Below are 12706 nucleotides of genomic sequence, written 5' to 3'. Positions count from 1 at the left end.
TAAGCTCAAGTAAAACCCTCTGAAACGGCTAAGAAACCAAATCTGCATACTGACACGGGCACAACGTAGACCACTTTGTTGGTGCACGCAAACAGTGAGCGAGGCAGAGAACGGTCTGCAATTGACTTGTGAAAAAGCAGACATTCCTAGAATCCGAGACCTCGTCATGTTTGAGCCTCGAATTCCTCCACGTGTGCCATCACATCGCCTTGGACCGCACAGGGAGAACCTCGTCCACAGCCTGTCTCAACACGTCCGAGGGCCGTTTGCAGAGCGCGGGGGTCCCCTTTTTTAAGATGTTCCGGTTGTCCATAGATTGTTGATCGTGGTGGAAAAATGGAAGTCATCTCTCAGTGAGGCGATAACAACCCGACACGTATCTCTGACGACCGAACTGTTTGGGTTTACGTGCTCCAGTCGAGCGTTGCCGCTTGTGTATTTCTAAAAAAGCATGACTGTTATTTTTTGTTTTACCCCCCCCAGCATATGTTTTGTGAAGTTAAAAGACATTTTGAGGGATGTAATAATAGGATTATTTCACTGTATTGTTGAACGTGCTAAAAAAGTATTTTTTTAAACAAGTTTTATTTAGAAAATACAATTAATAAATACACAAAATATCATTTCATGCCCCAAAAAAACATGTTCTGGTTTCTTAAGAGCCATATTTCTTTTATTTAAGTGTTTAAATACAAAACCCAAAACCAGTGAAGTTGGCACGTTGTGTAAATGGTGAATAAAAACAGAATACAATGATTTGCAAATATTTTTCAACTTATATTCAATTTAATGAACTGCAAAGACAAGATATTTAATGTTCGAACTGAGAAACAAATTTTTTTTTGTTGCAAATAATTAGGGCTGCAACAACTAATCGATTAAATCGATTAAAATCGATTAAAATCGATTATTAAAATAGTTGCCGATTAATTTAGTCATCGATTCGTTGGATCTATGCTATGCGCATGCGCAGAGGTTTATTGAAATTTTTTTTTTTTTAATAAAAATGTATTTATTTTTTTAAATTTTTTTTAAATTTTTTTTAAAATAAACCTTTATTTATAAACTGCAACATTTACAAACAGTTGAGAAACAATCAAAATAAGTATGGTGCCAGTATGCTGTTTTTTTTCAATAAAATACTGGATAGGATAGAAATGTAGTTGGTCTCTTTTATCAGATTATTAATCGATTAATCGAAGTAATAATCGACAGATTAATCGATTATCAAATTAATCGTTAGTTGCAGCCCTACAAATAATCATTAACTTAGAATTTAATGGCAGCAACACATTGCAAAAAAGCTGGCACAGGGGCATTTTTACCACTGTGTTACATGGCCTTTCCTTTTAACAACACTTTTAACAACACAACGTTTGGGAACTGAGGAGACCAATTTTTCAAGCTTTTCAGGTGGAATTCTTTCCCATTCTTGCTTGATGTACAGCTTAAGTTGTTCAACAGTCCGGGGTCTCCGTGGTGGTATTTTAGGCTTCATATTGCACCACACATTTTTGATGGGAGACAGGTCTGGACTACAGGCAGGCCAGTCTAGTACCCGCACTCTTTTACTACGAAGCCACGCTGTTGTAACACGTGCAGAATGTGGCTAGGCATTGTCTTGCTGAAATAAGCAGGGGCGTCCATGATAACGTTGCTTGGATGGCGACATATGTTGCTCCAAAACCTGTATGTACCTTTCAGCATTAATGGCGCCTTCCCAGATGTGTAAGTTACCCATGTCTTGGGCACTAATACACCTCCATACCATCACACATGCTGGCTTTTCAACTTTGCACAAATATAACAACCCGGATGACCGTCCACAGTTTCCAGAAACAATTTGAAATGTGGACTCGTCAGACCACAGAACACTTTTCCACTTTGCTTTAGTCCATCTTAGAAGAGCTCGGGACCAGCGAAGCTGGCGGCGTTTCTGGGTGTTGTTGATAAAAGGCTTTCGCTTTACATAGTAGAGTTTTAAAGGCCTACTGAAATTAATTTTATTTATTTAAACGGGGATAGCAGATCTATTCTATGTGTCATACTTGATCATTTCGCGATATTGCCATATTTTTGCTGAAAGGATTTAGTATAGAACAACGACAATAAAGATCGCAACTTTTGGTATCTGATAAAAAAAGGCTTGCCCCTACCGGAAGTAGCGTGACGTAGTCAGTTGAACATATACGCAAAGTTCCCTATTGTTTACAATGATGGCCGCATGAAGTGAGAGAGATTCGGACCGAGAAAGCGACAATTTCCCCATTAATTTGAGCGAGGATGAAAGATTTGTGGATGAGTAAAGTGCAAGTGAAGGACTAGTGGGGAGTTGAAGCTATTCAGATAGGGAAGATGCTGTGAGAGCCGGGGGTGACCTGATATTCAGCTGGGAATGACTACAACAGTAAATAAACACAAGACATATATATACTCTATTAGCCACAACACAACCAGGTTTATATTAAATATGCCACAAATTAATCCTGCATAAAAACACCTACGTGTTTGTTATGCTAGCTCCTAGCTCCTCTGCTAGCTCATAGCTCCATAGAACGCATGCGCCAATACAATTCAAACACCTGATCAACACACACAATCACTCAGCCCAAAAGACCGTTCACCTAACCCAAGGTTCATAAAGCTTATATATTTTTAAAAAGTTACGTACGTGACGCGCACAGACGGTCAAGCTATCAAATGTTTAGCAGCCAAGGCTGCATACTCACGGTACCTGATATTCAGCTGGGAATGACTACAACAGTAAATAAACACAAGACATATATATACTCTATTAGCCACAACACAACCAGGCTTATATTTAATATGCCACAAATTAATACTGCATAAAAACACCTACGTGTTTGTTATGCTAGCTCCTAGCTCCTCTGCTAGCTCCTAGCTCCATAGAACACGCCAATACAATTCAAACACCTGATCAACACACACAATCACTCAGCCCAAAAGACCGTTCACCTAACCCAATGTTCATAAAGCTTATATATTTTTAAAAAGTTACGTACGTGACGCGCACGTACCGTCAAGCTATCAAATGTTTAGCAGCCAAGGCTGCATACTCACGGTACCTGGTATTCAGCTGGGAATGACTAAAACAGTAAATAAACACAAGACATATATTTACTCCATTAGCCACAACACAACCAGGCTTATATTTAATATGACACAAATTAATCCTGCATAAAAACACCTACGTCTTTGTTATGCTAACTCCTAGCTCCTATGCTAGCTCCTAGCTCCATAGAACACGCTAATACAATTCAAACACCTGATCAACACACACAATCACTCAGCCCAAAAGACCGTTCACCTAACCCAAGGTTCATAAAGCTTATATATTTAAAAAAAAGTTACGTACATACGCAAAAAAAAAGTTGCGCACATACGGTCAAGCGATCAAATGTTTAGAAGCCAAAGCTGCATACTCACGGTAGCACGTCTGCGTCTTTGTCATCCAAATCAAAGTAATCCTGGTAAGAGTCTGTGTTGTCCCAGTTCTCTACAGGCGTCTGTGTATCGAAGTCAAAAGTCCTCCTGGTTAGAGTCTCTGTTATCCGAGTTCTTCCATCTTGACTGCATCTTTCGGGAATGTAAACAAAGACGCGCCGGCTGTGTACTGTTGTTGCTGACTTCGTTCGAAAAATATGTCCGTTTCACACCGACAACTTTCTTCTTTGCTTGCTCAGCTTCTTTCTCCATAATGCAATGAACATAATTGCAACAGATTCACGAACACAGATGTCCAGAATACTGTGGAATTATGAAATGAAAACAGAGCTTTTTTGTATTGTGTTCAATGGGGAAGGCATACCTCTGTTCCCCGGGCTACGTCACGCGCATACGTCATCCTCAGAGGCGTTTCGAACCGGAAGTTTAGCGGCAAATTTAAAATGTCACTTTATAAGTTAACCCGGCCGTATTGGCATGTGTTATAATGTTAAGATTTCATCATTGATATATAAACTATCAGACTGATTGGTCGGTAGTAGTGGCTTTCAGTAGGCCTTTAACTTGCATTTAAAGATGTAGCGACCAACTGTAGTTACTGACAGTGGGTTTCTGAAGTGTTCCTGAGCCCATGTGGTGATATCCTTTACACGCTGAGCAGCGAAAATAGGAATCAACTTTTTAAAAATGGGAAGGTTCCGGGAGAATCGGAATATAACACAACCCGTTTTTTAAAGTTTGACTGTGTTTTTTTTTAGGCTCCGATCTTCAGGTGTGTAAGTCTAAAGGCCCGACCTGCTGCACCAAGAAGATGGAGGAGAGGTACCAGATGGCGGCAAGAAGGGACATCCAGAACCTCCTTCAGACCTCCAGCTCCAGCCTCAAGTTTCTCATCGCACGCAACGTGGCGGCTTTTCAAGGTAAAAGCGTCAGCCGGCCGCGTCCCGAAGCCCGCTGAGATATTTTAAGGATTAAGTGGAAGTGATTGGAGGGCTTTGAGAACGAGCGTGTCAGTGTGAATGCCAGTACGTGTGCAGTGAGGCCCCCCTTCAAAGCACACAGAGCTCCGTCTGTCCTCCTTCCACATCGACCACAGCGCTCTGATGAAGAGATCAGACAGGTCGTCTCCTCCGCAACGAGCCCCGGGAGGCCGTCACCGGGGCCAAATGCGCTGTGTCCAACTCGGACCTTATGGCGCCGCAAAGGCCGCCAACGCATCTCCGACCCGTCGGCCCGTGTGGCTGTGCGAGAGTACGTGGATAAGCCCTCACCTTAGGGGTGACGGCTTGGGTTTTTTGCTCGACGGCTAGCGCGCTCTCACAACTCTCATTTGGCGGACCTGGTTTCGAGCAAGGGCCAAAGTATTAAAAGTGCAATTCCAATGTTGATAATGTGCATTTATTAGAAAAACATGAAGGTTATGGCAAGCGGAATTTATTTGGTTTGTTTCCACTATTTTACCTAAAATGCAAATTAAGGCTTTAAAGCAGACCTGGGCAAATTAAGGCCTGTTTAACTTTTCAATCTGGCCCGCCGGACATTCCTAAATAATTGTTTTGGATGTTTAAGATGGAAAGTGTAGCTGCCATTAGGATGTGCAGTGATGTTTTCTAATGACCGTAAGTCTTCAACTATACTAAGTCTTTCAATGCTTGGAATCTGCATGATATATTAGTTACTATTAGGGTCGGGTATCGTTTGAATTCGAATGATTCCGATTCCGATTCTTTGTTTCGATTCCGATTCCTGACGATTCTCGGTTCCGATTCTTTTAAGAGGCAGGGTCAAAAAAAAGTTTAGGATATTTTAAATGAGCTAGCTAACCTACAGTCTTTCTGAATGAAATAGTCTGACATTCTCCATCAATTTTAATTCTATTAACTTTTTATGAACTTTACTATAAATTCCTCACAGGGCTGTTTTCAACTAGAATATAAATATCAAATCTATGAACTTGAATATAAATATTATAAATTATGAATACATTTTCCCAGGGGTACACTTTCCTCAAGAGAGCTTTATTTTTGAAAACCTCATGAAAACACATTTACACATAAGTGTATGATGCTGCAGGAAACCTCATGATTCCGATTCTTTGTTTCGATTCCGATTCCTGACGATTCTTGATTCCGATTCTTTTAAGAGGCAGGGTCAAAAAAAAGTTTAGGATATTTTAAATGAGCTAGCTAACCTACAGTCTTTCTGAATGAAATAGTCTGACATTCTCCATCAATTTTATTTCTATTAACTTTTTATGAACTTTACTATAAATTCCTCACAGGGCTGTTTTCAACTAGAATATAAATATCAAATCTATGAACTTGAATATAAATATTATAAATTATGAATACATTTTCCCAGGGGTACACTTTCCTCAAGAGAGCTTTATTTTTGAAAACCTCATGAAAACACATTTACACATAAGTGTATGATGCTGCAGGAAACCTCATGATTCCGATTCTTTGTTTCGATTCCGATTCCTGACGATTCTCGATTCCGATTCTTTTAAGAGGCAGGGTCAAAAAAAAGTTTAGGATATTTTAAATGAGCTAGCTAACCTACAGTCTTTCTGAATGAAATAGTCTGACATTCTCCATCAATTTTAATTCTATTAACTTTTTATGAACTTTACTATAAATTCCTCACAGGGCTGTTTTCAACTAGAATATAAATATCAAATCTATGAACTTGAATATAAATATTATAAATTATGAATACATTTTCCCAGGGGTACACTTTCCTCAAGAGAGCTTTATTTTTGAAAACCTCATGAAAACACATTTACACATAAGTGTATGATGCTGCAGGAAACCTCATGAAAACACCTTTACACATAAGTGTATGATGCTGCAGGAAACCTCATGAAAACACCTTTACACATAAGTGTATGATGCTGCAGGAAACCTCATGAAAACACCTTTACACATAAGTGTATGATGCTGCAGGAAACCTCATGAAAACACATTTACACATAAGTGTATGATGCTGCAGGAAACCTCATGAAAACACATTTACACATAAGTGTATGATGCTGCAGGAAACCTCATGATTCCGATTCTTTGTTTCGATTCCGATTCCTGACGATTCTCGATCCCGATTCTTTTAAGAGGCGGGGTCAAAAAAAAGTTTAGGATATTTTAAATGAGCTAGCTAACCTACAGTCTTTCTGAATGAAATAGTCTGACATTCTCCATCAATTTTAATTCTATTAACTTTTTATGAACTTTACTATAAATTCCTCACAGGGCTGTTTTCAACTAGAATATAAATATCAAATCTATGAACTTGAATATAAATATTATAAATTATGAATACATTTTCCCAGGGGTACACTTTCCTCAAGAGCGCTTTATTTTTGAAAACCTCATTAAAACACATTTACACATACGTGTATGATGCTGCAGGAAACCTCATGAAAACACCTTTACACATAAGTGTATGATGCTGCAGGAAACCTCATGAAAACACCTTTACACATAAGTGTATGATGCTGCAGGAAACCTCATGAAAACACATTTACACATAAGTGTATGATGCTGCAGAAAACCTCATGAAAACACCTTTACACATAAGTGTATGATGCTGCAGGAAACCTCATGAAAACACCTTTACACATAAGTGTATGATGCTGCAGGAAACCTCATGAAAACACCTTTACACATAAGTGTATGATGCTGCAGGAAACCTCATGAAAACACCTTTACACACACAAGTGTATGATGCTGCAGGTACTTAAAAATGTTACCGTGCTCCCACTGATGGGCTAACCTGGTGCAGAAAAGCAAATAAACAATAAGAAACAACTTGCAAAACCCAGTCCAGATTAGCAGCAGGTACAGTATAAAATCAGAGACAGTTCTTGTTTAGGAAAATGACCATATCCGCCTTCTCAGGCAGGATGCGTGAGCGTTCTGGACAGATAGTGTCTCCTGCTGTGGAAAATACACGTTCGCTGGGTGTGGAAGAAGCTTGAACGCATAAATAGGAGAAAGCGAGATCTGACAGCAAAGGATAAGTCTATTGTTGGTTCCACCGGACCACCACCATGCAGCAGGGTCGTCAGACATAAGTATCGGTGGAACGTCCTGGTACATCTGCAGCTCTCTCTCCACTCGTTTCTTGATGGACATGGAGCTCTGTTATTTCGCGGTTATTTCATTTATTTTTGTAAAGTAAAGCCACACTTTCGACCGCCGACGCCCGCTATCCATGCTTGAGCTTGACTGACTCGCTCGGCTATGCTAACACTTCCGGCGGGGGGCGCTTCTTCGTTGGTGTTCAGCGGCTTCTTCTTCCGGTTCGGCGGACATATTTTTTTCCGGTCGGCGGACTGGGTATCGAAACTAGGAATCGAAATTTAAACTTTTGAACGATTCCGGGAGAATCGGAAAGTTAGTCCCGGTTCCAATCGATACTCGATACTCGATACCCAACCCTAGTTACTATGGTCATCTAATTAGTTACTATGCTCATCTAATTAGTTACTTTGGTCACTATGAGATATCTCAGATTGTAGGTGTTTTTTGTTTTTGTTTACCCTATGCGTTCATATTTCACTGTTTGTTGCATTTTGGTTGTGTTTCGGTTGATTGTAAAATATGTTGTCAATATTCAGTGTTTTATCCTTCATAGTTAATATTGTAAATCCCACATTCTTTATTTGCATGTACATTCTGGGTGTCTCATTCAGTAAAAAAATTTCAAATTCCATTCCGTTTTTTTAAGGCGGTCTGTCATAAAGTTTTTAGCTTCCAATCATTATTGTGAGGTTCTGCATTAGTGTTCCTAAAATTAGATATACCGGCCCTCAGACACACTTTTTTATCTAAATCTGGCCCCTCGAGTCAAATAATTTCCCAGGCCTGCTTTAAAGTGTGTTATATCCCAGTGTCTTAACCATAGGGCGGTGTTTTTCAACCTTTCTTGAGCCAAGGCACATTTTTTTTTATTGAAAAAATGTGCAGGCTCCCTACCAGCAGAAAACATTAAAAAATGAAACTCAGCAGCTGATATTGACAATAATAATAATAATAGATTTTATTTGTAAAAAGCACTTTACATTGAGCAAACAACCTCAAAGTGCTACAGTACATTTAAAAAAAAAAAAAAAAAGTAGGGATGTCCGATAATGGCTTTTTTGCCGATTTCCGATATTGTCCAACTCTTAATTACCGATACCGATATCAACCGATACCGATATATACAGTCGTGGAATTAACACATTATTATGCCTAATTTGGACAACCAGGTATGGTGAAGATAAGGTCCTTTTTAAAAAATAAAATAAAATAAGATAAATAAATTGAATAAAAAAGAAAGTAAAACAATATAAAAACAGTTACATAGAAACTAGTAATTGATGAAAATGAGTAAAATCAACTTTTAAAGGTTAGTACTATTAGTGGACCAGCAGCACGCACAATCATGTGTGCTTACGGACTGTATCCCTTGCAGACTGTATTGATATACACTACCGTTCAAAAGTTTGGGGTCACATTGAATTGTCCTTATTTTTGAAGGAAAAGCACTGTACTTTTCAACGAAGATAACTTTAAACTAGTCATAACTTTAAAGAAATACACTCTATACATTGCTAATGTGGTAAATGACTATTCTAGCTGCAAATTCATGATTAGAAAACCCTTGTGCAATCATGTTCACACATCTGAAAACAGTTTAGCTCGTTACAGAAGCTACAAAACTGACCTTCCTTTGAGCAGATTGAGTTTCTGGAGCATCACATTTGTGGGGTCAATTAAACGCTCAAAATGGCCAGAAAAAGAGAACTTTCATCTGAAACTCGACAGTCTATTCTTGTTCTGAGAAATGAAGGCTATTCCACAAAATTGTTTGGGTGACCCCAAACTTTTGAACGGTAGTGTATATTGATATATAATGTAGGAAGCAGAATGTTAATAACAGAAAGAAACAACCCTTTTGTGTGAATGAGTGTGAATGAGTGTAAATGGGGGAGGGAGGTTTTTTGGTTTGGTGCACTAATTGTAAGTGTATCTTGTGTTTTTTATGTTGATTTAAAAACAAAACAAAAAAAAAAGATACCGATAAAAAAAAAAACGATACCGATAATTTCCGATATTACATTTTAAAGCATTTATCGACCGATAATATTGGCCGATATATAAAAACTAGAACAGCCTAATAGCTAGAACTAGTATGCATATATATCTTAAAAAAGGCTTTTTTAAATAGAAGGGTTTTTAAGCCTTTTTCAAAAGCATCCACAGTCTGTGGTACCCTCAGGTGGTCAGGGAAGAGCGTTCCACAGACTGGGAGCGGCGGAGTATCTTGTGTTTTTTATGTTGATTTAAAAAAAATAAAATAAAAAAAAGATCGTTTGGTGCACTAATTGTAAGTGTATCTTGTGTTTTTTATGTTGATTTAAAAAAAAAATAAAAAAAAGATGGTTTGGTGCACTAATTGTAAGTGTATCTTGTGTTTTTTATGTTGATTTAAAAAAAAAAAAAAAAAAAGATACCGATAAAAAAAACACGATACTGATAATTTCCGATATTACATTTTAAAGCATTTATCGACCGATAATATCGGCCGATATATAAAAACTAGAACAGCCTAATAGCTAGAACTAGTATGCATATATATCTTAAAAAAGGCTTTTTTAAATAGAAGGGTTTTTAAGCCTTTTTCAAAAGCATCCACAGTCTGTGGTACCCTCAGGTGGTCAGGGAAGAGCGTTCCACAGACTGGGAGCGGCGGAGTATCTTGTGTTTTTTATGTTGATTTAAAAAAAAAAAAAAAAAAAAAAAGATGGTTTGGTGCACTAATTGTAAGTATATCTTGTGTTTTTTATGTTGATTTAAAAAAAAAAAAAAAAAAAGATACAGATAAAAAAAACCCGATACCGATAATTTCCGATATTACATTTTAAAGCATTTATCGACCGATAATATCGGCCGATATATAAAAACTAGAACAGCCTAATAGCTAGAACTAGTATGCATATATATCTTAAAAAAGGCTTTTTTAAATAGAAGGGTTTTTAAGCCTTTTTCAAAAGCATCCACAGTCTGTGGTACCCTCAGGTGGTCAGGGAAGAGCATTCCACAGACTGGGAGCCGCGGAGCAGAAAGCCCGGTCTCCCATTGTTCGTAGCTTTGTCCTCGGAGGTTGGAGGAGGTTAGCCTGTCCGGAGCGGAGGTGTCATGTGGAGGATTCGGGGGGGAGTAGTTCTTTGAGGTAGAGGGGGGGGCATTTCCATGGAGGCACTGGTGGGTTAGCAGGGAGACTTTGTACTCAAACCTGAGTGGAACAGGAAGCCAGTGAAGGGATTTGAGAATTGGTGTGATATGGTCGTATTTCTGCCCTCTCATCAGGATCCTAGCAGCACTATTCTGTATGTATTGCAGCTTGTGGATGTTCTTGCTGGGGATCCCGACAAGAAGTGCGTTGCAGTAGTCTAGCCTGATTGACAATAAAAAGTTGTTGGATATGACTTTAAACCATAACCAACCATGCATCACTATAGCTCTTGTCTCAAAGTACTGTCACATCACGCCGTGACTTATTTGGAGTTTTTTGGTGTCTTGTCTTGCGCTGCTATTTTAGTGGCTTTTCCTGTTTTGTTGGTATTTTCCTGTCGAGGTTTCATGTCTTCCTTGAGCGCTATTCCCCGCACCTGTTTTGTTTTAGCAATCAAGGCTCTTTAAGTTGTCGCTATCCTTTGCGGGGACATTGTTGATCGTCATGTCATGTTCGGATGTACTTTGTGGACGCCGTCTGCTTCTCACGCTGTAAGTCTTTGCTGTCGTCCAGCATTCTGTTTTTTGTTTACTTTGCAGCCAGTTCAGTTTTACTTTTGTTTTGCATAGCCATCCCTAAGCTTCAATGCCTCTTCTTAGCGGCGCTCGCCTTTTGTTTATTTTTGGTTTAAGCATGAGATACCTTTTTACCTGCACGCTGTCGTCAGCATACCGTACTTCCTTGAATAGCCGCAGGGGCGCTAATTAATTTAAAACCTCCTGTCACTCCGGCGTTTACCGGAAGCCTGCGGGATGGCTGTGCATGCGCTAATTATTTTAAAACCTCTTCTCACTCCGGCGTTTACCAAAAGGAATGCGGTAAATCTGATTTACATTTCGACAGTCACATCAAATCAGTAACAAAATCGGCCTACTATCACCTCAAAAATGTAAAAAGACTTAGAGGGCTCATGTCAGCTCAAGACTTAGAAAAACTTGTACATGCCTTTATTACCAGTAGGCTAGACTATTGTAATGGTCTCCTTGCAGGTCTTCCCAAAAAAACTGTCAGGCAGCTACAGCTTGTTCAGAACGCTGCTGCTAGAGTTCTAACAAAGACCAAAAAATGTGAGCACATTACACCAATTCTTAAATCCTTACATTGGCTCCCTGTACATCAGAGAATAGATTTCAAAATCCTCCTGCTCACATATAAATCACTACATGGTCTAGGGCCCAAGTATATCACTGATATGCTCCCACTATATACGCCCTCTAGATCACTAAGATCTTCTGAGACCAATCTGTTAGCGGTTCCAAGAGTAAACTCAAATCAAGGGAGATCATCATTCAGTCACTATGCAACACATAGCTGGAATAAACTTCCTGAAGATGTCAGACTCTCCCCAACTCTCACTACTTTTAAAACTAGACTGAAGACTTTTATGTTCACCTTAGCTTTCAGCTAAATCTTTTAATCTTTTAACTTTTAACGTCTGCACTGTTTTTATTTTTATTGTCTGCATTTTAATTTTGCTTTTATTTTCTTTCATTTCACTTTGTTGTCTGTGAAGCACTTTGAGTCTGCCTTGTGTATGAAAAGCGCTATACAAATAAAGTTGCCTTGCCTTGCCTTGCCTAAATTTAGGCGTGCGCTTTGAGTGTGATGTAAGCACACCATCATGAAAAGCACATTTAATAAAAAAAAACGTTATTATGGTCTTACCTGTACTTATAAATGGAGTCCATTTGCAGCTCCTTCTGACCAAAAGCATCGATAACTTGTTCATAGAAGTCTTCCTTATTTTCTTTCTTCAGTTTTAAAAGTCTCTCTGTCTCGATGGAGATATTCCTTTAATTATTACCTCCTGCTTCGATTGAAAGTCCAGTTTAGAAAACTGTTTTATTTTAGATACCGGTATATAATCCTCCATGTTAAAAGTTCAGGCGAGAGGAAAAAAAAGACGATCTGTTGCTGCGTGTTGTCACTTCTTCTGCAGTACCGGAAGTCGCAAGAAGGATCA

General features: G+C 38.8%; 1 protein-coding gene across 1 annotated transcript in view; it reads left to right on the top strand.

Moving 5' to 3' along the window:
• Positions 1-12706, top strand: part of gpc5a (glypican 5a) — a 407804-nt gene that overhangs the window by 6838 nt on the left and 388260 nt on the right. Inside the window, exon 2 of the mRNA XM_062035416.1 lies at positions 4224-4385. Within this exon, the coding sequence (XP_061891400.1) occupies positions 4224-4385 (162 nt within the window). The remainder of the gene's footprint in view (positions 1-4223; positions 4386-12706) is intronic.

This window comes from Entelurus aequoreus, linkage group LG02 (genome assembly GCF_033978785.1).
Source record: "Entelurus aequoreus isolate RoL-2023_Sb linkage group LG02, RoL_Eaeq_v1.1, whole genome shotgun sequence".
Classification (NCBI taxonomy): domain Eukaryota; kingdom Metazoa; phylum Chordata; class Actinopteri; order Syngnathiformes; family Syngnathidae; genus Entelurus; species Entelurus aequoreus.
Note: the sequence above shows the minus strand (reverse complement) of the source record. Positions and strands in the feature narration are given on the sequence as shown.